General features: G+C 38.9%; 4 protein-coding genes across 5 annotated transcripts; 3 read left to right on the forward strand and 1 right to left on the reverse strand.

The window, feature by feature from the left end:
- The first annotated feature begins 106 nt into the window (after positions 1 to 106).
- LOC105341214 (serine-rich adhesin for platelets) lies at positions 107 to 5,706 on the forward strand. Its single transcript, XM_011447596.4, has 4 exons — positions 107 to 4,455; positions 4,732 to 4,823; positions 4,901 to 4,995; positions 5,229 to 5,706. The coding sequence occupies exons 1-4, from the start codon at positions 107 to 109 to the stop codon at positions 5,256 to 5,258; spliced, it is 4,566 nt and encodes a 1,521-aa protein (XP_011445898.3). The 3' UTR covers positions 5,259 to 5,706.
- A 2,018-nt stretch (positions 5,707 to 7,724) lies between these two features.
- On the forward strand, positions 7,725 to 14,004 carry LOC105341269 (uncharacterized). The gene is made up of 12 exons (XM_034459171.2): positions 7,725 to 7,829; positions 8,229 to 8,316; positions 8,589 to 8,697; positions 8,868 to 9,562; positions 9,705 to 9,831; positions 10,030 to 10,138; positions 10,381 to 10,459; positions 10,748 to 10,795; positions 12,680 to 12,741; positions 13,142 to 13,274; positions 13,413 to 13,465; positions 13,740 to 14,004. Exons 1-11 carry the CDS (start codon positions 7,807 to 7,809, stop codon positions 13,431 to 13,433), a joined length of 1,494 nt encoding a protein of 497 aa, XP_034315062.2. The 5' UTR covers positions 7,725 to 7,806; the 3' UTR covers positions 13,434 to 13,465; positions 13,740 to 14,004.
- A 57-nt stretch (positions 14,005 to 14,061) lies between these two features.
- LOC136269452 (zinc metalloproteinase nas-28-like) lies at positions 14,062 to 17,097 on the forward strand. The gene has a single exon (XM_066065449.1). It carries the CDS (start codon positions 14,196 to 14,198, stop codon positions 16,425 to 16,427), a length of 2,232 nt encoding a protein of 743 aa, XP_065921521.1. The 5' UTR covers positions 14,062 to 14,195; the 3' UTR covers positions 16,428 to 17,097.
- A 2,089-nt stretch (positions 17,098 to 19,186) lies between these two features.
- LOC105341218 (uncharacterized) lies at positions 19,187 to 23,129 on the reverse strand. Of its 2 annotated transcripts, XR_902313.4 has the most exons (4): positions 22,705 to 23,129; positions 20,889 to 22,358; positions 20,295 to 20,490; positions 19,187 to 20,207 (listed from the first exon to the last, which is right to left on the reverse strand). XR_902313.4 is itself a non-coding variant. In XM_020072534.3 (3 exons), the coding sequence occupies exons 2-3, from the start codon at positions 20,372 to 20,374 to the stop codon at positions 19,304 to 19,306; spliced, it is 984 nt and encodes a 327-aa protein (XP_019928093.3). In that variant the 5' UTR covers positions 20,375 to 20,490; positions 20,889 to 21,031; the 3' UTR covers positions 19,187 to 19,303. The 2 variants fall into 2 exon arrangements, 1 of the variants encoding a protein (XP_019928093.3); XM_020072534.3 differs by lacking the exon at positions 22,705 to 23,129 and having other exon boundaries at positions 20,889 to 21,031.
- Between the last annotated feature and the right edge of the window lie 1,369 nt (positions 23,130 to 24,498).

Raw genomic sequence — 24,498 nt, forward strand, 5'->3', positions numbered from 1 at the left:
ATTATATCCTTTAACACATAGATCAGTAAATACTGTCATAAAACATCTCAGGGCAACATATCGACACATTCCAGGACTCTTTCACAAGCTGCTCGTCCCCGACACCATGGAGCGTCTAAAAACCACGCGACTCAGTCTCCCTTTAGTGATTTTCGTTTTGTTTGTTAAATCTTCATTACAACAGGGATTTACTCCTTTCGGACTCCGTGGTTTTGGGCGCCCGCCCTTATTTCGGGGATTTGGACCCCCGCCACCTGGATTACCGAGACTGCTACCTCCCCCTCTTGGTCTACCCGGTTTTCTTGGTGCCGGACCACCCCTCCCTATTGTATCACCCCCTCTGACCACTTTAACAGAAGGAGGGGCGGGCAGTTTTTCTCTGTCTGGAGATACAGTGCCGTCGACTTTGGATTTAAGTGGATTTTCCGGTTCCGTCCAGACACTACCCACGGGAACAGGAACTAGTATCGCGGGGCAGTCTGGGTTTGGAGGCGATTTGTTCTCTCTAAGTGATCCCACCAATTCTTTGAACACTCAAAATTTAATAACCACATTGACGGGCGGCGATGCTCTTCTCGGGGGCAGCACCTCATCATTAACGAACAGCCTGGCAACAGGCATGATAACTTCAGATGCCGGCGTACCGGAAGGAGTGGATCCGGCGTCCGCCGCAGAATCTTCCTTCGTTTCGCGCTTCAGTAACGGAAACATAAATGATGGCGGGTCGACAACATTTACTCTACCCGGACAGCTTAATTCTTTTGATTCGGTGCCAGTATCAAGTTCCCGATCATTTGACCCAACGGCCATTTTGAACAGTGTATTTAGAAGTCCTGGTGCGACCCCAAGTACCAGCACAGTAACTGTTGGAGACAATTCACCCAATCAAATCATCTTTACCAGCGGTGTATCTAACAATGCCGCTCCAAGTAATCTTGTACAACGACAAACGATGACAGCAGAAAACACCGGAGAACGAATTCCGACCATTAACGAACTACAGCAGATGTTTACACCCACCGAATTGTCCAGAAATGGAGGAAACACCGTCATCGTGTCCTCGGCAGATCCCAGATCGGGGGGTAACACAAGAGGGAGTGAAACAAGGATTACAAATATGAACTCTGTGACCACCGTCAATAGGGTTGATGATCCAAGGAGATCCCAGGCCAGCAACCCTTCAGATGAGCTAAACATGGAATTTAGAAACTTTATTCGGGCCGATGGAGGACAGACTGATCCAAACGATATTCTGTATAGATTTCCTTCGTCGACTTCCAGTTTAAATACAGCATCAAGCATTTCAAGTGAGAGGATGTCGCTTCCGTCTAATTCCATACTCGGCGAAACTGCTGATCCAAGAGCAGGGTCCAGAACAACGATTACAGAAATTCGTAGCAATACGAATATAGGCAGCGATCCCTTAAACTCTCAAATGACGTCATCATTTGCCACAGATCCAAGATTGGTTCTTGATCCCGCTACAAGCTCCATAAGTAGTACCCGCGACACAGGTCCTGTAAACCGTCCCTTATCCTCTGTAAACTCCTCAGAGAACAAGTCGAATGTGATCATAAATGGCAACAGCAATATAGTGGGCTCCAATGTGGACATGAACAGATTTATCCGAAATAACGAAGTCCAGATACCACAAACCATTAACCTACAGCGTTCAGATTTTGAAAACAGCGTGTCTAACAGAAGAAGTCGTGTAGAATCGCCTATTTCTCCAGTGAATTCTTTCAATGAACGATTTGATGTTAGGGCAGACCCTTTAAATGCTAGAGCCGACCCTTCGAATATTAGAACAGACCCTCTAAATTTTAGGACAGATCCATTGAATATTAGGAGAGACCCTTCAACTTTAAGGACAGATCCTTTGGATATTAGGAGAGACCCTTCAAATTTAAGGACAGATCCTTTGGATATTAGGAGAGACCCTTCAACTTTAAGGACAGATCCTTTGGATATTAGGAGAGACCCTTCAACTGTAAGGACAGATCCTTTGGATATTAGGAGAGATCCTTTGGATATTAGGACAGATCCTTGGGATATTAGGAGAGACCCTTCAACTGTAAGGACAGATCCTTTGGATATTAGGACAGATCCTTGGGATATTAGGAGAGACCCTTCAACTGTAAGGACAGATCCTTTGGATATTAGGAGAGACCCTTCAACTGTAAGGACAGATCCTTTGGATATCAGGACAGATCCTTGGGATATTAGGAGAGACCCTTCAACTGTAAGGACAGATCCTTTGAATGTTAGGTCAGACACTCTGAACGTTAGAACAGACCCTTTGAACGACTCATTAAGAACACAGCAGACCACCAGATCCCAAGACCCTGGTAACGACCCCCAGAGAGGAAGCAAAATCGTGTTTGTTGATGGTCAAAACACAGAAGACGATAGAGGCGCCACTCGGGGGGTGGTTTTTCCCGCCAATGAAATTGCCGCCAACACTAGGATGGCGACTGATGCAGGGAATTCCGATACTCAACCACGAGTAAACATTAACTTCAATTTTCCGGCCAACCAACTGGCATTTAACACTAACCGTCCTACGGTTTCTAGCAATAGCTCAGGTGGCGTCGATCCTTTGACAGCATCACAGCAAGTACCTGATATTAGATTATTCCAACGTCCTAGCGAGTTATGGGGTAGTGAAGCAGGTGCTTCTGATCCAGGCAGACCAAGAATGGTGGATTCTAGGACAGGAAGTTTACCAACGGCATCAATGGTACAAAGATTTGAGACCACAAATCAAGTACCGAGGGGAAACTCAAATGGAGACGATCCCAGTATATTCCAACAAACTGATCCTAACAGAGGTAACGGCGGTATGACTTTGCAAGATGCTACCATCAACATGCAACCATCTTCTTTCCAAAGATTCCAAAGTACTGATGGGATCCCAAGAACAAATGCTGATGTGCTAGATCCGAATAATTTCGGCACGATGGGTTCAAATCGTGCCCGCGGTGGTACTACTTCTCAGAATGATCCGGGTTCTACAATGCAGAGATTTACAACTACAAATCAGGCAACGGGAGGGAACGATGAGGAGACAGATCCTAGGATAACGGGCAACGTGAGGGATCCCAATAGTAATCGTATGGATTCACAGACAGCCCAATCTGGATTCAATGTGCGAAATCCAGAAGTAAGCGTCAACCCACAGCCATCCGTCGCTCCCACTACTAGACGGTTCATAAAGAAAACAACAACAATCAGGAGGTTTATTGTAGATCCGAATGAAAACCAGACCGCCAACTCGTCACAAACTGCTACTGCACAAGGTTCTGACCCCAATGCTAGCCTTTTTGCAAGAATGAATTTCGGTTTCAGCAACATAAACACGTCTTCAAACACCAACACTGGTGCCTCAACAAACATGGCGGATACAAGCGGTATGCCTAGAATTATGGGAAATCAAAACTCTCTTCAAACAAGTCGATTTTCTCAGAGCGTTCTACCTGGAAATATCGGAGGTACTAATTCGTTTGTTAATGCAGCAGACTCCACAAATAATGAAAACAGACAACCTATAAGGACAAGATTTGCAACGGCTTCTGATCCACAAAGTCAAAGCAGTAGAACTATAGCCGGGCAAGCTCCAAACAGTATAGCAATGGATCCGTCTTTCGCCTCCAATATGGATCCCTCAGTGAATCAAGATACAATAAATAGATTTGTTTCAACATCGAACATGGCGGATTCTGGCAGAACGCCTCAAATAATGGGCGTTCAAAATTCCCTTCAAACTAGTCGATTTTCGCAGAGCGTTCTACCTGGAAATACCGGGAATATTGGGGGCTCAAATTCGTTTGTAACAACAAGAGGCTTCAATAATGACGAAGATGGTCGGCCATCGATGACAAGATTTGTGACTTCTTCAGATCCACAAAGCCAAGGAACCGGAACCAGGCAAACTTCAAATAGTATCTCCACCAACTCAGCAATTAGTCCTTCTTCAATAGAGACTCGATTTGCGCCCTCAAGCACTGGGAACTTGTTTAGATCTCTGCCAAGTGTTGAAGGCTCTGGCTTCACTAATAGTGGATTTCCAAGCGCTTCCGGTCAAAACATTGGAATTGGTGGTTTTGTAAGCACCAATGCAGGCGGATCCCCGGGAACCCAGAACTCAGAGAGTTCTATTTTTGAGAGATTCGGTGGTACATCGGCTGGTTCTGGGTTCCAGACATTGAGATCAACAGGAGACAATTTTGCAGTACGATCGCGACAGGCGTCTAATAGCTCTGTCGTGAGAAACAGTGCTGGGTCAAGGAATGGTAACTCAAACGATGTCACGATTATAGAAACATCGAGAAGAAATGTGGTTCTATCATCAGAAAATCCTGGTGGCAACCCCGGCGGAGAGAGGAACGGCGAAGTTGCCCGGGGATCCACACTCCCGCCGATAGTTCCTGTGAATGACACACAATCCTGTCTAAGGTCAGTGCTAGAGCACTCAAATCTATCCAACCCAGTAGAAACTTGCACATTATCATTTACGTGATCTTAATTTCAATCACATGCTTACACAAACCTTATATTGCCAGTAATAGAGTATGTACATATGTGGCTAGCTGCATAATTCATCTTATGAAGTTAAAAAATATGCACAAACATTATCCTTGGATACTAATCCTGCCAAAGTAACGGGACTTATCAAGATAGCAAAATATCAGTTTATCAATAGTTTATATATATAATTTTTTTTAAACACAGTATCGGTTGTCCGACGGGTGAGCAGTGTACATTCAACCAGAATTTCCTCTGTCCTGAGTGGGCCGAGGCCTCTGCTTGTCAGTGTCGACAAGGTGAGTACCGCTTTCTCTTCTTTGAGTTTGTCGTGATTCTGGTGGAATTTCTTTTCTACTTTTGTCTTACATTTCAGGATGCCAGGCGTACAACCGATTCATACCACTCGGAACAAGACTGAGCGTCGATACCTGTGGCAATGTTTGTGTGTGCAACAACAATGACGGAATCGTAAGTGTTTGTTCTTAGTTGGGGGAGGGGTGTTTGTGTTTGAAGCTACCATAATAAATTTTTTTTGGGGGTAGGGTTGGGGTTGTTGTTATTGCTGTTGTTTTTGGGGGGATTTCTCTAGAATATTGACTGGAAACACCCCCCCCCTCTCTCTCTCTCTCTCTCTGAGACTGATATAAATGATGTCGGAATATATAAGAATTGTCAACATAAAAACTCCTTATTTGTTCCAGGCGGACTGTACACAGACACCTTGCAATTAAAGCACTCGTTGATTTTCCCGCGCTGTCTACAAGCAGACGTTCTTAATGGCTATGTGGGATAAAGGCAGTTATAAACAATCGAGCTCTGGATGTCCAACAAATTGCAGAAATGAAGGAATGAACTTTTCCTGATCAGACCTGAGTTGCTTTGTCATAAGATGGGACTGAGGGACTACAAATTTGTATAACGTTGTGAAAGACGTTTCATTGATGGCATTTGTTGTTTGTTTACAAATCTATACTTTGTAAAAAGTATCATATATTATTATACCACATGATTTGGTCGTTTTTCTTGTATTTGATCGTTATCGTGTTGATTTTTCTTCAATTTATTATAAACAACATGGAATACATTGAATTCAATATGATTGTTTTCTATTCCAATACTAGGTATTTAATGCTAAATTGCATGTGTGTATACTGAAATAAAATGATATCGTCGACAGTCCGTTACTAAAATGCAAATGATGATGTGATGGTAAAGTGTACATTATTACAGACCCACCTCGATGGACTATAAGGTGATTTTATCAGTAATAATCACAACCCGTATATAGCCATAGAGACGACACTTTATGATTATATCAAAATATTTACATTTTCAACTGTCTTTGTCTGTGATAACATTACGAATCAATTTTGAACCCTAAAACCCAATAACTTCATAAAACATGAGTGACCCAAAATGGGCGTGTCTTATAGCATAACAGAAAAAAAACCCTATTGGCTGCGCCGCGTAGTAATACATAGCATGTGCTATATAAAAAAATACATGTAGTGGTTTTAAAATACTGTTGTTTTAAAGTGTTCAAATGGGAAATAATATAAGTTTAAGTAAGAAGGAATCATTCTTTGAGTATTATGAGGTGAGAAATTATCACCTCATAATACTCAAAGAATGATTCCTTATTCCTTAAATAATAAAAATTTCTTTAATTTTCCATATAGTGTGGAAGAAGTGCGCAATCAAATGAAACTTGCAAATGCGATTTACCGATCTGGTTGTGAAATTGCTGGAAGGGAGAGTGCACATTTATTCTTGACATTTTTCCATATTTACTCATAAGACAATATCAATAGTTCTCCGAGTAGTCTCATTCATGCAATAAATCTAAATATTGACGCAAGTACGTATTTTTGGACCTAAAAATTCAACTTCCGTAAGTTTCATTTGTCAAAACTACAATACACTTTATTGTATTTATCAGTGCGATTATTCTCATGTGAAGATTCATTTTTTAGAAAGTATTTTCTTTCTTTGCATTGTTAAAAACGTATTTTCTTTAAATCAAATAACAGGTTACTGATAATTTACCCCTCAAAGACCTCATTTTTTTAAAACAAGAATTATCATAATATTACTTATTAGGTTTGTTACTGACTGTTTAAAGAAATTTGTGGGGTCGGTAAAGTCCATAGAAGGCGAGGCTCCTCCGCCTCGCCTTCTATGGACTTTACCGACCCCACAAATTTCTTTAAACAGTCAGTAACAAACCTAATAAGTGTTTTGTTTTGTCGAGGACCTAAAGTTTGATATGTAAACAAACGTTTGTGTAGAAAATCCGTTCAAATAACGTTAAGTCCGCCATGTTGCGCTATAAATTTTGACGTTTGCCTTTTAAAGAAATTTGTAAGGCAGCCACGTGACGCGTTTCATCCAATGACGTCGCGACATTCTAGTCCGAGGCAAAACAAATGATTTTATACGATTAGTTATTCGAGTTTCTTATTTTAGTACATGTAATTATCATTATTTAATTATCAATAAGATTACATGTATATAAGAAAAAACTTTCAGTAAAGTTTGATAAACTGATGTGAATAGTTATATCAAGGACAGTTTTAGACGCAAATGCACCTAAAATTATGTAAATTTTTCTCATTATATAAAAAATACACCCGGCCCTACCTAATAATACACGTGTATCATTATAGGCAGGGGATGCATTTTTTATTATAACAAGAAATATAACGTCAGGTGAATGAATGTATTTGTGTTACATACTAAAATTTGCGCCTTGCATTGCTACCAGTATATCAAATAAAGATTTGAGATTTCATTACCTTTCTTTTGACATTTCCTTGGACAACAAGTAGGTCCTTTGCCATATCCATGGACATTACATTGTAAGCGTGCCGCAAACACCATTTAAGATCGTGTCATATCCTTTTAATAGTTTTGTTTTCACCAAATTTTCGACCACTCAGAAATGCATTCAGGAAAAAAGGAAATATCCCTCTGTTTATGCGTGGATCCAGGAATTCGGGAATTTCCCAGATGGCTGATGAGTGCATGCCGATAAAGTGCAGTGAAGTTAAAAAATTATTAATATCATCATATATTTCAATTATTATATTTTCACCTTGCTATATGAAACTATAAACCTTAATTTAATACCAATCAGCAGTAGTGTTAATGGGTATAAAATGATAAAGACCCTTGTTGACCGACAAAACTGTGTTCAACTTATCTAATCATAAATAGCTCTTCAATTTGAAGATAAGAAAATGTTTAGCGGGAAAATTGGTTCGTAAACGTAAACAAAAAATGTTGAGATTTTCGAAGTTTTCGTAAGTTGTCAAGAATGACATTTTTTTATTATGTATAGGTCACTTGCTGTATGACAAATAATAAGTTCTTGTAATAACCTTGTATAAATGAGGCACTATCACAACTTTGTCATTTGATCATTGAATTGTAGGTACATGCGTGCATTTGAGATTGTTTAATTTTTTGTGTAATTAAACTGGTAAAAGATTATCTGCTGTTAGTGTTAGGATTGGACATTTCTAGTTTAAGTTTCAACATATTGGAACATGATAACTGTAAACTTTCCACAAAATTGATTAATCAACCAGTGTCAAGTACTTTAGAAAGCAATTTTTGTGTTTCAAAAATCCTTTGAATTCATCGGTGTACAATTTCCAGCATTTTAAATCAATGCCCGTAAAGAGATGCTTGAATTTTAGACTAAGAGAGAGAGAGGCCAGGAAGTGGACATTTGTTCGTGACTGGGAGAAGGAACCGACCCCATCTGAGCGAGACTTTAGAACTTCAGTAAGTGATGTCACCTGGTCAGTCTGTATGACCCTGACATTGATGAACTGTCCTTGACAAGAACAGGACTCAATGACCCGTGAAGAAAGGACATAGAATATGATAAAGTTTAAAATTGGACTATTTAGATACACATGCATTTTTGCCTATAAATTGCTAACTATTGTGGTTATTGAACTTGTACTTATAATAGATTATAATGATAAAGGAGAGAGAAATGTGAGCTGACAAATAAGTAATTTGATATGCTAGTATCAGATATGTTTGGTTAGGTTAGTCCCCAGGCTGAGATTATAACATCACCCCCACCAGAAGTGGTCAGTTTGCCGGGAGGGAGGCAGATTGTCAGAGGGAGTCCTGTCCCAGTCCTTATAAACACAAGTAACAGTCTGAACTCCTTACTTTTCTTGATATTGATACTTTTAAGATTAATTAAGTTATAGTGTATAATTCTTAAAATATATTACTAGCATTTTTTTAATTTGATAGTTGCATGAAAATAATATGAATGATAGATCTGAAACCAGATGGATTTTTGTTTTCTTTTGAAGGTATATCCTCTGATCACAAGTCACCCAAAAAATCTCATCTTCAAGTGAGACAACTAAATGAGAGTTCTCACTATAGAGACAGTCCACACAGATCAGTTCATGAACTCGGTGGCCGTCACAGCGAGTCATTAACGCAGAGTAAGAGAGACAACTCCGGGGAGGAGCAGGAGGATCTTCCAGCTGACAATGACAGCACCCAGAACAACCCAAGCTCTAACAGCGATGTTGTGTCTGAGGACGGGGCATCTGTTGTGTTGGGGAGGAACCAGTCAATGGAGGAGGAGGAGGGTGTGGGGAGAGGGGGACTGGTAGGGGTGAGGGAGTATCGTGAAATGTCACTGAGAGCAAAGAGCACAGAGATTCAGAGGGGAGAACGGTCAGTGTCTAGTCATAACAATCACAGCCTATCTTCAGTTAGGAATAGAAGGGATGAGTCACAAACCAGAAACTCTTTGTACTCTGGTGCTGAGGAGGATAATGAAATGGTGCCAAGCTACAGCACATCTCCTGGGGAAGGAGGAGACTTAAGTAGGGCAAAGAAGCAACCTACTCCTCACAAACAGCCTACTCCTCACAAACAGCCTACTCCTCACAAACAGTCCAATTCTCATGAAGAAGATATTATTCATAGCCCAGAAAAGAAAGTAAAGCAGTCTAAACAACAGAGTGACATACCAAACCAGTCAGTGGTTCAGGTACGTGTTATGGTACAAGTACCTAACGAGAGAGTGAAAAAGATAAAGTAAAAAAGAAGTGTAGCCTTCACAATTCTGTAGACCTCAGCATCCCTTTATGATTTCTCTTAACTCCTTCCCAGGCGGTTTGATTGTTTTACAGTTGGCCATAGAAACTCCAGTACAACATGTCAAAAGGAAGCTTGTGAAGCCCAGGGTCATCTTGGTAGGCAGCAATGAGGGAGAAGAAAAGAAAAAGAAGAAAGTGAGGATCAGGGACAAAAACTCAGGTAGAATTAGTCCTCCTACTTACCAGTCAAAACTTAAAGTATGCATTTGTGAAACTGACAAACTTTTAATACAATGTATCAGCTATGTCATGTGGTTCTTGTGTCCACTAAGTAGTTTGGTATTAATTTGTTCTTTACCTTGTTGTATTACGTGTATTAAGACATTGTCTGTAAATACTTTAGTCTGTCAACTTTCAGAGCTAGCCATTCAGATGTGGGTTGGTAAAGATTGCGACCGTCGTAAGAAAGATGTGATGGACCTGGACATCATCATGCACAACATCATGGAGACATTAAACAAATGCAGGTAAGGAAGCAGGTGTGATTAAAATGACATCATTCTTTTAAATAAAATTGTTTAGAAGATATCATACTGGGCAGCAGGTAAAAATTGATGAAAGAAACTCATAGGTCAAGCTGATATCATAGGGACACTAGTATCAGCCTAGTATCAGGAGATGTAAAACAAATGCAGGTAAGGAGTACAGGTGTGACAAGAACATAGTACACAGTAGAATCCTGTATCAGTTGTTTGTGCTTTATTTGTAGAGAAGAATTCAGTGAGAGGCTCCAGCAGAGAGCACTTGACAAATTCCTCTCTCACATTCATACTGACATTGTCTCTCAGGTAAGAGGAAAACATGTATGGTTACAGGTAAACGGCACATAAATAATATTTCCTATATGATGTTTTATTTGAAGTTTTGATTATGATATGATATTTTCTATCCCCTAGCCTCTGTAGTGAGTAAAACATATGCCATTACAAATCAGGGAAAATTGAGTTCATCACATTTTTAACCTATTCATATCTAAAAATCTTTAAGTAGAAGTCTTTTTTATAGTATATTGTAATAAAGATTCTATCCGTCAGTCAATTTTATTTCACCAGTGTAATCTAAATTTGTCTTTACAGATTGAAAGTAAAGAAAATGTTGCCGAGTTGAATTCTAATGTTAAAAAGGTTGGTATATAAATTGGTATATACATGTTTATCAATATTATAAATATTATTCTAATGTTAAAAAGGTTGGTATATAAATTGGTATATACATGTTTATCAATATTATAAATATTATTCTAATGTTAAAAAGGTTGGTATATAAATTGGTATATACATGTTTATCAATATTATAAATAAGAGACATTTTTAGCTCTCTGAGACGAAGTCAAGGGGAGCTTATGCTATACCCCCGGCGTCGGCGTCCACACCTGGTTAAAGTTTTTGTTGCATGTCCTGTATCTAAGATCTTTACCAAACTTGCATTGATGATGCATCTGGACCTACTTATGGACTTGAGAGACTTGGATGCTGAATCTGGGTCCTAAATTTCAGATGCTGGAGGAGGTTAAGGTTTTTAGAGCTTGTTAAAGTTTTTGTAGCAGGTGCCCTCTGATGATGATATCTTAGTTACTACTGCTCCTAACTTCACCAAACTTGCAAAGATGATACCTCTTATGATACTGATGCACCTGACAGGCTTAAAAGCTGAATCTGAGCCATAGGTTTGGATGCTGGATGAGGTTTATTTTTTTGTAACAGGTCACATGTTTTATAGATAATAAAATAATTTAATAGCTTGCATAGTTGATTTAACTATATTATAAATGAAACACAGAGTTAGCTTCAGATGCAGAGCCTGAACTCCATTATCAAGGATGCTAAAAAATTTCCTACCTCACTCAAACTTGCTTGATAGATAAATGTGTAGGTTGTTAAATGAAATGACATGATTCCTATGATATAGTATTATATGATATGATATACTATTGTTTAATATGATGTAATATCATGTTATATTGTAAAAAGTAATATGAGATGATATTGTATCAATTTTTTTTAAATTTTATTTTTTATATTTATGATATTATATCATGATATTGTTATGTATAGTATTGTATAATTATAATGATTCAGTATTGTGTAATATGATACTGTATTGTTAATTTATTATTTTATCACATGATATTGATACATATGATATTGCAATATATAATATTATATCATATGATACAATATTGTAAAATATCACATGATATTGTATCATTTGATTTGATTCAATGTTGTGTCAAATTATATGATACAATATTTCATATTATGTATCAAAATACAATAAAGTATCATACAATACAGTATCATTCTATATTATACAATATAAATTCATATGTTTCAATATTGTGATGTTGTATGTACATTGTAATATGATATTGCATCATATAATACTATATTGTATAATATATTATGATATTGCATGATGTGATCAAATACAATAATGTATAACACAATACAATGTCATATCATATGTTACAATATCATATATCATCATTGTTTATTACAGTATTCTATTGTATTATATGATACATATTGTAAGTATGATTGGATGCAATATTGTATTTTATATTATTGTATTGTTAACATTTTATCTTATTATACCATATGAAATTAACATATGATTATCATACAATTTTTTAACAGATGATATACGATATTGTGTCAAAACAGTATCCATGAATATCCAAGATCATAAAGTATGATTTTCATATAATATAATAACGGTGGTCTCAAAAAGGTGATGCCTCATAAGGGTGATGCCTCGTCTCTGTGAGCTTTGTAATATATGCTTTCATGTTTATTTTGATTTGAGAGGTGTCAGTAGACTCAAACTTGTATGCAGCATGTTAGAGCTCAGATAAAGTGATGTTGGTGTGGAGAGAGAGAGGAGAGAGAGAGAGAGAGGGGGAGGAAAGAGAGAAAGAGGAAGGGACAAGAGTAAAGAATAATTGAAGGATGAAGATGCATATGAATAAAATGTGAAAAAAATCAAGTAATGCAATTCTCTCTTTCCAGAGCAAGAAAAATGTTCAGACTCTCAGGAAAGAATTACAGGGCCTTCAGAACAAGAAAGACAGGTGATTATAAGAGGCATGAACAGCAAAGGAAAACAAGTAGATTGAAAAGATTCTAGGAATTAAACAACCCCATTATTATTACAGAAATCAATATTCTTTTTCGTGTAGATGTTTCTGTATACCAGAGATAACCGGTCGGGATGCATGTATAGGAATGAATTCATCAAATCAGTGTAATAAATCTTGGTGAAAAAAATTCATAATTTCGGATTTCCATGTGTGTCAATTTCAATTTGGATTATTTTGAAATTAAAATACATTTGAAAAGGGTGACCACCTCATACATGAATGCTGTTTCATCTCTTGTATGGAAAATTATTTGACATATCAGGGATTTACTCCACGTATGGTATTTATACACGAAAGAAATGTTCCTCAATCATAACATTTATATTTTAAGCTTACTGGAGAAGATTGAGAAAGCTGAGAGTCAATCTGTGACGTGTGACATTAGCCGCTGGATGTATGGGTTTCAGAAGCTTGTTAAGAGGAACAGAACTCTGGTAAAGACACTGTCAACCATTGAAGAAAAGGTGGGTAGGGGGTTATAATACTGAAATACATGCAAAACAATTTAAAGCAAAATTCTCTCTCTCATTGTGCTGTATTCTCCCATATACCTCAATAACAGTGGATTCATGTAAAGGACTATGAATAAAATATATTTGTAGGACTTCGTCGAAATAATCTGAGAGAGAGAGATTATACAGAGTTCTATAAATAGGTAAGTTTTGGTTTCGAGACAGATTAATTCTTGGCACTATTTTTTGAGTTTTCTGATAAAAATATAAAATGTTTTCCTTTAAGATAGTTTATGTTTTGTTGTAAATGATTTCATTTGTGTGAAGTAATCTATTTCCTTTTCAATTGTAAAGTTACTCTTGTATTTATATTTCATAAGCAGAAATTAAATTTATTTAATTTCTAATACAAAGATATATGATTTAAAAATGGTTTTTGCTTATTTAAAACAAACATCTTAACGTATCATTTTTCAGGAACACTACAGAGAGCCCACTGAACATAAAGCTCCACCCACAGCACCAGGTGGTCTTGGAAAAGGAAGGGGGAGACAAGAGTCCAGAGCCCGCCCCTGAAACACAAAAACTGCGTAGTAAATAATTATATGTACCAGGGAACAGTTGTCTATTTAATTACTCATTGTATTCTTATCTTAATCTCTGCAAATGTCAATTATTTATAAACGTTAATTGTTCTGTTAGTTTTTTGATAATTCAAATTAAATTGGCCCGGGATGGCATCAACTTCCTTGTTCGGTGATTTATCCGATTGTTCACTTGATGGTAGCTCCAATAAGGGCTGTAATTGGTAGATAAACAAAGAATGAGATACCAATCCTCAAAACAGGCACAGTCTACATATAGAGAGAGGCAGCCTTTTAAATTTTAATGAACAGAATTTTTGGCCACCATTTTGTCTGATTAACTTGAAAGATGTTGTCTATACAGGTCTTTGGAATATTTATCTGTGTAATAGTTTCATGTCAACTTTTACATTCTGTGAAAGCAGAAAATGAGCGTAATTGGAATTCATTTCATTCCATACTAGTTAACAAAGAAAGGAGTTTGGAGAGGAAAACTCGTGAGCTAAGTTTAGAGGATGTGACAAAATTTAAAAGTTTATTAAATCGATTGTTAAGGGAGAGGAAGCCAAAGCCACACAGTGTAGAGGAACAGAAGGTTTGGATTCCCAATGGTTATAAATCAGGTGAAAAATTAAAGTACGAGGACCTAGTGAGAATGGTGGACCATCATGGAGGAAAAACATTCAGGGAGGCGGACACTGAAAACCCGAGAACCAGGCAAACAGCGGAGGCCCTGTTGGAGGAAGACACGCACGATGTCCACCGTAAACCGATACAGACAGCGGACAATGGCAGGCGAAGCTTTCTGAAGGGGGAAAGCCTCTTATGGAACAACGGCATTATTCCTTTCAAAATCAATAAAAACGTTGATGATGCTTGTCGAGAAGAAATATCTAGGGCCATTGCTGTATTCAATGATAATACGTGTCTCAAGTGGGAACCTTACTCGGGCAGTGGCAAGGACCACGTGGAGTTTTTCACGGGTGGGATAAGTTCATCTTATGTTGGAAACATACAAGTGTCCAAATATGGACACCTGTACGAGCCAAAACTGACCAACCAGCCAATCAACATAGACTCTCGTCACTGCACGCTGCACGTGGTTCTTCATGAGATGGGACACACTGTGGGAATGACGCATGAGCAAAGCCGCAGCGACAGGGACCAGTACGTCACGGTTCACTGGGAACACGTGCTGGAGGGGGAAGACAACCAAAACCTGGCCAAAGAAGACACCGAGAACCACAACATCCCCTACGACTATTCTTCCCTCATGCATTATTCGGTCTACGCTTTCTCTAAGGATGGCGAAAAGACACTGGAATACACGAACACAGACTACGAATTTCTCGGGTTAAGGGAAAACACGCTATCATTTTACGACATAGAGGACATAACCAAGGCTTATAATTGTACCCGGAAGTGTGCCGGGAAAGAGTGTCAGAACGCGGGCTATTTGGACCACACCTGTTCCTGCAGGTGCCCGGAGTACCTTGAAGGTCCCACGTGCGATAAAGTCAAAACAGAAAACTGTGGTGGAATTGTAACCCTACAAGATCAAAACGACCAGCAATCAATTGTTTCCCCAAATTATCCCCAGTCGTATTCAGCGGGGCAAAACTGTATCTGGTTAGTAAAAGCCCCGAAAGGCCACGGCATAGAACTCTCTAGCCCTGATTTTGATCTTCCAGATAACAGTCTAAAACGATGTAATCATTGGCTAGAAGTAAGGTTCAATTTGATTGGTCAACCAGGTCCTCTATATTGTGGTGACTCACTTCCGGTGATTGAAACGTCATTGGGAGGAGAGTCTCACTTGCTTCTTTTGAGGTTTGACTCAACCAACCAGTTTGTTGATTCTGGGAAAGGCTTCCACTTGAACGTACGAATCAAAGCTCAGTTTAACCATTCCAATGGTCTGGTCACCGATACATCCGACGATTCCGTTTTCGTGGATGACGTAATCAATCACTGCGAGGTGGACCCAGACTGGTGTTATAACGAGGGAACCTGTGTGTTCCGCAATGGAGAGGTCAGCTGTTTGTGCTCAGATGGATATTCCGGAGATTTTTGCGAACATTCTGATAATTCAAAAGAAGCGACAGATAAATCCACGCAGTACCTTGCTGTACTAGGGACATATTCCTGTCACCCGTCGACAGCATGCTCCATCATTAACCTATACTCAGGTTTCACCTGGAGGATGGAAGAACAAGGCCTTGTGGTTTCCCCTCAGACAGGCCCAAAGGGATCCCAAGCCGGCTTCTCTATTCCCTTCAAAGTCACGGAGAATCGCGACATGTGCTTGGAGATCCACTTCAGACGTTTGAGAGCTGGCACGCCGTGCGGTATGTTGGAGGTCACTAAGCACGTGGAGGGAGCGGACTTTGGGTATGGCGGCTACCAGTATGACCTGCCCCTGTACCGCGGGGGGTGCGGCGAGGGCGGGAAAACCGTGTCCAGCCCCATCTCGTCGTTTGTCGGTGAGACTACTTCTGTTTCCCTCAAAGTTTCTCTTGAAGAAGACGGCGAATTCAATATTGCCATTGAAAACATTTCTATTATTGATGGATATTGCTAATTGGATAAACATTAATTCGATTTGTTGAGGTGAAGTCTGGCAGTACTTAATGACGTATGGTAACGGAAACTCATGATTATAGCTGGTCCGTCCCCATTATGTTTTCTTCCCTTGTGTCCTATGATATGGGAAATCTGATAAGTCTCACGAATTTTGCCTACATCACCTCAAACCTACCATTTTAACCTCCAAAGAGTGGAGTGTGAAATGGAATAGTCATTGTTATAATTTGCTTTGCCAAAAAGGTTCTTTTAAAGATATACAAATGTTTTTGCTGCTATTTATACAGGAGTCCTTTTATGTTTCTTATATATACTGAAAAGTACTCTTACTTGTAACAAATTTAAAAATAAATTATGATTTAATATAATGTAAGAATCAGGTCTTTCCACTAAAATAAACCAAAAGTTACATACTGGGCTGAATTGCTTAAAGGTCAAAATGAACACCTATCGAATATAGGTATCGAATTTATCAAAATACGCTCTGCCTTGATTTTTATCCGCCTGGAGTAAATAAGGATTTGTATTTTTTTCTTAAGATAATGGATTGAAATTAACTTTTTACAAAATATTAAGCCCTTATTTTGTGCATTTGAGAAAACATTTGAATTGATTAATTTCACGGATATTTTGTACTTGGTGCACAATAAAGTGATGGTTTTACCAGATCATTAATGTCACAACAATCGGCTGTACTTAAATGAAAATTTCAAATGTCTGTCGATTTTTAATTCAGCTTGTGTTGACTTAAATCTGAACTTCTTACAAAGCCGCCTTATATGTTGAGGAGAACAAATGTCGGGTTTTACTGTTTACTTTACTATCCGTCCTATGAGCACTCTACACCCTTATTGGCTCGGGATCTTAACACTATTTTTTTTATCAAACAATAATATTCAAAATATGTGCATATATTTTGTATGTAAGGTAAAGGTGAAGGCAATGAGGACATAACACGGGAGCATCGCGCGTTTTATTTGTTGTTAATTATTTGTGACATAATTTTGATTTCTCAGAAATATTAGTTTTATCGTTATTTTGATTACGAACGTTTTGCAATGTCAGAGAATTTTACAACGCTAGAGGAGACTTGCATTTCATATAGGGGTTATGCTTGGAAAGCTGTTTTTTTTAACATATGTTAGGTTTTTGTAATCTATTGATTGAATTATCAAAACTGTTAAAGGGACGTTGCCTCCAATAAACATATCACTAAACTTTTTGTAACCCCCCCCCCCCCCCCCCCCCACCGGCAATCATATCAATAAATGTGGTTTGTAAAACTCATGACTGTGTTATAATTTAGCGTAATTGTTGTATGTAAAAGTTACGATGGCCAACCTCCCAGACACGTGGGCTCTCTTCGGCTTCCTCCCACGTCAATGATCCCCTCGCCTTAACAACAGTGCCAGCAAGAAGTACCAATTTGTATGTTGTAGAACTTGTGTTTCAATCATTGTAAAATGATTGGAGTTAAGTTTAAAACAAAATAACTCAACAAACAATTCTGTGCCATTGCATGGTTGTAACAGATGGATGTAACAAAAATCCTATCCCTGTATATACCGGTACGTAACAAATAATGCCACTGAATCTGATAAATACAGGGTAATTCTATACAAGAGCAGGATAAAACAATCTGCACATATTTATTGGTTTCAATCATGATAAAAAAAATCATAACGACACAGTGAACAAATACAAAATATTGTATGTAGAGAACATGGGCAAATGGAATGGACCACAGTGAGATAAAAATATGAAAATCAACGTATTTAATATTTCTTTAAGATATCCGTTTTCAGTTATGTATTTAACATTATCTAGAATTTTTTTTTAAAAATTAATTCAGTACTGAAAACATTAATATGAACTCCTTTGTGCTTACCAAAATCTTCAAAGGAGTGGATCTGAGCTCAACATTTTGTCATGGTAATGAAGTATATTTTTAAACGTGGAATGCTTTGCTCAGTCTGCCAGTGGTTTGCAAAAAAGTCGGATTCTGTGTCTAATTAGTAAAACAATGGGACGGGTCAAGAAATAGAAATTATGCTCAGTCAATACAAGCGTGTCCGTCTATCATTATACACATTATTAAACGCAAACAAGTAAGTGCCTTTTTAACGCTTGTTCTCAAATGCTTGATATGAAACAGGGTGAAATTGATGCGTTTTTTTGGCCTTTGGTTAGCTATAGTTATCGGGGGTGGGGGTTATGTCTTTTGGTAGTGATGACAAAATATCAGACCATGCAACGTTTCCGACCCTTTTGGACAGCTATATATTAATAGTCATTAGTCAACACGTGTCACGCACACTGTACACGAACCGTTACAGATTGCATGGGTGTACGTTACAGGCAGTAATTTAAAACCGCTGGTGCATGCTTTAATTATAAAAGATTAATTTAAAAGATATTTGAAATTGTTTTTTGTCTTAGCCATGTGTTGGTTGTTTCGAAACAAGGCATTACCACGCGCGTTATGATCGCCCTTGACGGGGCTATATAGACCCGCTTAGCCTTGTTCTGACACCTAAAGCTAACAGTAGGAGAACAAGGAATAGCTTGATTTGTAAAACAATCATGATAAGGGGCTTTAAAAGGCTGATTTAATGACGCAATACCTCTCTTTAATTAAATCAGCGCGACAGATCTGCCACCAATATTGGCAAGCCAGTTAAAACAAAGCGAGAACTGTATGATCCCTGAACCGCCATGACTCCTGCAATTGGAGACCTCTCAGTGACTCTAACAATGTTTGATCTTGACAATTTTATCTGTTAATGTAATACACTAAAAGATGAAATGATACATTTGGAAGACATATTTGCGTTGTTTAAGATTCTTAATTTCTTCGTCCAAAGATACCAAGGGTTATCCGAGTAGCATGTCCCCTGACCCGGATGATTGCAATGTAACCGTGTCCTTGTCAACGTCCCTGGCCATAAACTCTACCTCATCCTCCGATACACCGCCCACAGCAGCATCAGCTAAAAGTCCGGGGGATTCCGAACAGGACGAGCGGTCACTACTGCTTACCAAAGTAACTTCAGTTAAAGCCGAGGCCGTAGTGTCCACCGATTTCAGAATTTTTATTTCCTTTCTCCTGTCTGCAATTTCTGATAATTTTGGGGGCCGTTTCTTTGTAATTTTAGGGACCAGAGGGTCCTCCTCACTCACGCACTCGGTCGCATCATCAGTACCATTGGTGTCGATAGAATCCATATAATGTAACTGTTTAATGCACGTGTCCTTATTTTCTTTAGGCATTGGCTTTTTATGTGGAATAAACGTGTTTTTAGAGTGACCTTTTTCAGCAACTGAAATGTTCGATGGTTGGTTGTGCGTTCTCCCAATCTGTGCAAAGAGCTTAATCCCAGTTTTATTTGCGTAGTAACTCTGTAGTCCCTGCTCAATCATGAATACGACGACGGATAGTCCCGTACTGACGCCACCCACCGCGGTCAGTACCCCTCTGTTGACATAGAACCAGTCTCCTAGTCCCAGGAACCGGACGTTGGAAGCTATTATCAGAAAAGCGCCGGTCACTAGGAGGACGGAAGCAGGAACCAGCAACAATCGGATCTTCCACATCTTCTGGTTTCGATGGACCCGTTCTTTTCTCCATTTCCGACGCCTTTTGATGTATTCTTCTTGTTTGAATTTATCTACCTCCGCAAACCAAATACTAAACTGCTTAATCCGCTCTTTCTCACGCGCGATTTTGAGTTCTCTCTGAAATAAGCAGCCGCACGTTCTTTCATTATTTTGTCGAGGTCTGCAAGTAAACAATGAAACTGATTGGTTTATTGTGTACCTAATTACGTCTATATTTTGCAAAAAAACAAAACAAATTTGTACGCACCTTCTAGGGACATGGTCGACATCATCATACTGTATAGAAAGTCGCGAGTCGTGAATCGGGCTCCTTACCACGTTGAGCATTCTGGCCCTTGGTCTCCTTCATACCTTCTGCTACGTCTCCCTGCTAGATCCCCCTGCTCGCCAGTCCTGATATGTCCACATGCATTGGTCCGCTATTGTTTTCCGCGCTCTGATTCCTGCCAACACCACCATGAATGTTTATATCCAGATATATTTCATGAAAGAATCAGATACCATAACAGTGTGACGTGAGATTAAAGATTAATGAGCATTGCAGGACGTTGTTTAACCATATCTCTTGCTCTGACGGTCTGCATGTGATAGAACTTAAAGTCATAGCCAGAATAAATCCCTCTCTTGTTTTAGCTTTTTTCACAATTTGTAATGTGGTTTTATCGAAAAAGACCCCCTCCTCCTGAAAATTACCAAATAAATCTAGCAACTATATTAGAGATATTAGTTTGTACAGTGAAGCTCCCACACCAGTATCATATTGCACACTGCACAGAGACGGTGCTTTTGGTGCCATTGATTTTAAACTGAAACTTAATACGCTTTTGAATTTTAAAATTACCTTCATAATTCGTGAATGGAAAAACCACTATCAATTTTCTTTTCGTTGCTTTAGAGCTTCTTTCCTTTCGCTTGGAAAGTTTTTACAGCGTATTCTGCTTTTGTTGTTTATTTGGTTGTTGACAGGTGTTTTATGCTGGATGTTAACAAACAACTTCATTCTCGGTTTCTTCAGTTTTTGTATCTTTATGGTCTTCAGGAGGGTGAATTATAACATGAATTTCATTACACTGGTGGACCTCATATCTATCAGAGTCGTTGTTTTTCTGTAAGGGAGGTTGTAACGAGAAGTATACTGGAGAGCGGGTCACGTGATTATCCCCTTCCGTGACATTTTTATTGTCTGTATAAATGCAAGGAAACTGTGGTTCTGTCATGGATAAAGGGTTGTTTTGAATCTCACTTCCTGCAGCATAATTTTGTTCCAAGGAACAGAGATGTTTGCTTTGCAGTGGAAGGTTTTCTTCAGAAGGAATTTCTGTCGTCTGCACGCCTCCACTTTGAAGAACTCTTAAAATTCGTAACTTGCTCATCGCTCTCTGTGCTGCTGCCTTTGAGTTGGATGACACTTTTCTTTGGTGCCTAGGGTTCAGCTGAAGAACAAACTCCCGAGAGGAGAAAACAGTAGGTTTTACATGAAGCTGATCTTTATATTTCCCTAGCGTTCTATTGCCATTTTTGATAGACTTCTGTGCCCTAAGGACGCCCTCCAATACACGATAAGATACACTTTCTGATTTATAGGGCAAACTTGTGTCAACCAGGGATCGGGGATATTCTGGCAATAAATGTTCTTCTTCTTCCTTTTCTTTTTCAACTCTCTCAGTGTCAGTTTGAATTTTGTGGACACGAACTGTTTCAGAAAAAGACACTTGTGAGTTACTTAGGGAGAGTTTCCGGTCGGTAGCATTGGCGTTTGCTGAGAGGAAAGATGTGAGGGACTGATCGCACACCGTGTCCAGGTCCTCCAGAGAGTGACACATTTTGTCGGACGAGCCGATTGACGACGGAAGGGAAACAAACGAACTCCGGCGACTAGAGAGAGTTTTCAACGACTTCCTTAGAGCAATAAATCGCCCCACTTCTTTTCTGCGATGGGTTATCAAGGCGATGGACACAAATAGCAATACAACCCCTAGAGTGAGAAATATTGGCCCAATGATACAGAAAATCTCCCGATACCTCCAAAGGAAGGTTTTCTCGCTGAGTCCACGTAGGGTACCCCCGAAAGAAAAGACTGTGCCAAGTAGCAGGCAGATGAGGGTGGGGACGTATAGTCTACGGTAAAGCGCCAGTTGTCTGTCCGTGTCGATTTCCTGTTTCCGCTTCTGCTTGCTGCTCCGCCTCTTGCTGAACTCCTCGTGTTGGATGATGGTGTTCAGGTCGTTTTCTTCGTTAAACTTGTCCACTGCTCTGCGCATACTTTTTCGCTTGCTCTGTTTCTTCTCCATCTTGACTGTCTGTGCGTCTCCTACAAGGGAATAAGTCGGAATGTTAATCCCCCCGCTGCAGTGTGCAGTAGGCTGTTAAGCAGTCTAGACCTTTTGCCCGCGTTAGTTAATCAGGTAACTGTAAAATGATGCGTAACTAATGCCTTAAGAAGATTTTCCGGGCAATATTCGCTTCAAAGCGAGTAGATAGATGTAGTTAGAGACGCACACACGCGTTAAATGCTAGCTCTTAACCGGGCCATCACTGACAAAGAACTTTAGTTTGTTTTTTTTGTTATTTTTGCACTTACCATGTTTTATTTGAGCCGCGCAGAAGTTGACGACCAAACCCGAACAGAGGGCAAATCAGATTATAAAAATACTTACCACTTCACAATTTAAGCTATGTTTGCTTCCATTTCGTTACAGAAAGAGATAGGAGGGGGCAGCCATTGTGAGCGCACTTGAATGCATCAACGCATGGTTGTTCATCTTGTTAACGGGGGCGTTCCAGCAAACATCTTCTGGCTCCGGCGTCCCACGCCCCTTCTTGTCCTTTGCTATTGCGGCAGTCTCCAGTATTCAATAATTACAAGGCAAATTAAAAGGTAATCATTTAAGCTGTGCAGATTACCGTGTGTTAGTCGAGAGTACTTTGCCTAACAGCTGTATAGAGAGTTTAATCTCTGACACATTTTAATTGTGGAAATCACTTCCATTGTGCCTGGGTGTAAATCTACGTAACACAGATCAAAAGGAAACAACGGATTTCTACGGAACAAACGGTACAGCCGCCCGTGGCATTTATCGTTCCAATACAAAACGATAATATTTACTGAATTGTGTATTGAATAAAACGGTATTTTAAACTAATGAACGAACATTGAGATTTTCGCGTTAGATTTTACGTAACGTCATCTTATAATCATTTACAGTGCACCGCGCGGTGGTGGGGGTAAAGGGGTGGGGATGGATGGTCAGTGGTACGAACCCGCTGGTGGCATATCAATACGAATGAAGGGTTTTGACCAACGTGTCAATGAAACAGAGAACGGGGGGGGGGGGGGGCGAGTAGGAAGGGGTAAGAGAGACCGGGATGACAGTTAAAAATCCAATCTGGAGTGTTTCGTTCATCAATCTCTTATTTTGGTTTGTCAACATCGAAATTTTTAACTAAAGAGCACACTTTTAAAAAATGTTTAGGGAGTTTAAGAGCATGCGCATGGTGAAATTTGTAGTTTACCTTTACAGAGGCATATTGAAAAACCTTGTATGTTAACAAAAATTCTAGCTAGCTTTTATGTGACTTGTGACTTGTTAACATTCATCACCTTTGTAAGGAGTTTATAAGTACAACTGTTACCAGAATGTATAGTTTATTTTTATCATACCTTAAGATACTTCAATACACCGAGACTTATACTTTTTAAGACACTACGTCACAAGATGGCGATTTAAATGTTTTGTTAAACTGTTTGTATCAATCGATGTAGATGTATATCGTAATAGCTCAGTGGTTAAAGTATCAGGCTTGTCAACCGCAGGTCATGAGTTCGAATCCACCTGGGGCTTTTGTTTATGTTTAATGAATGACATTTTTGAAAACATCTTTTTTTTTTTATCTAAAATTGCACATTTTTTCGCCTATTTGACATGTATACTAGTCTTCTTATCCATCATGCTTTCTGTCATAATCAAGTAATTTTCTGCTGATTTGAGAAACTATTTCATGGTGTATTGAGGCTTAAACTGTAAATTATCATAATCTCTATAAATAACCATGCATTTGTCAAGAGTAAGTCGTTGTTATATCTCTAACTGGTTTATATTTGTAAATAGTAAACATAGTTAAATGTCGTCATCTCTCAAGTAGGGGAAAGTTACCATTAACAACAAGAGGCCAAGGGGCCACACCGCGCACTGTACCATTGTAACTCTGATTAAAAAAAAAAAGCTCTAAGATATCAAATACAAAATATCTAGACAATTGAGAAGAGTAGACCTTAAAAAGATTTTCACGATTTTAACCACGTTTTTTGATGAAAAACACCGAGCCCCATTGGTCATTTCAGGTTTTGAGAAGATTAAAATGATTTTTCTCTAATTTTTTCATACGTAAAAATTTAACCCCCGTTGTAGCCTCATCCTACCCTATCTGAGAAAATTCCACATTACTTTCAG

Source organism: Magallana gigas, chromosome 7, assembly GCF_963853765.1.
Source record: "Magallana gigas chromosome 7, xbMagGiga1.1, whole genome shotgun sequence".
Lineage (NCBI taxonomy): Eukaryota > Metazoa > Mollusca > Bivalvia > Ostreida > Ostreidae > Magallana > Magallana gigas.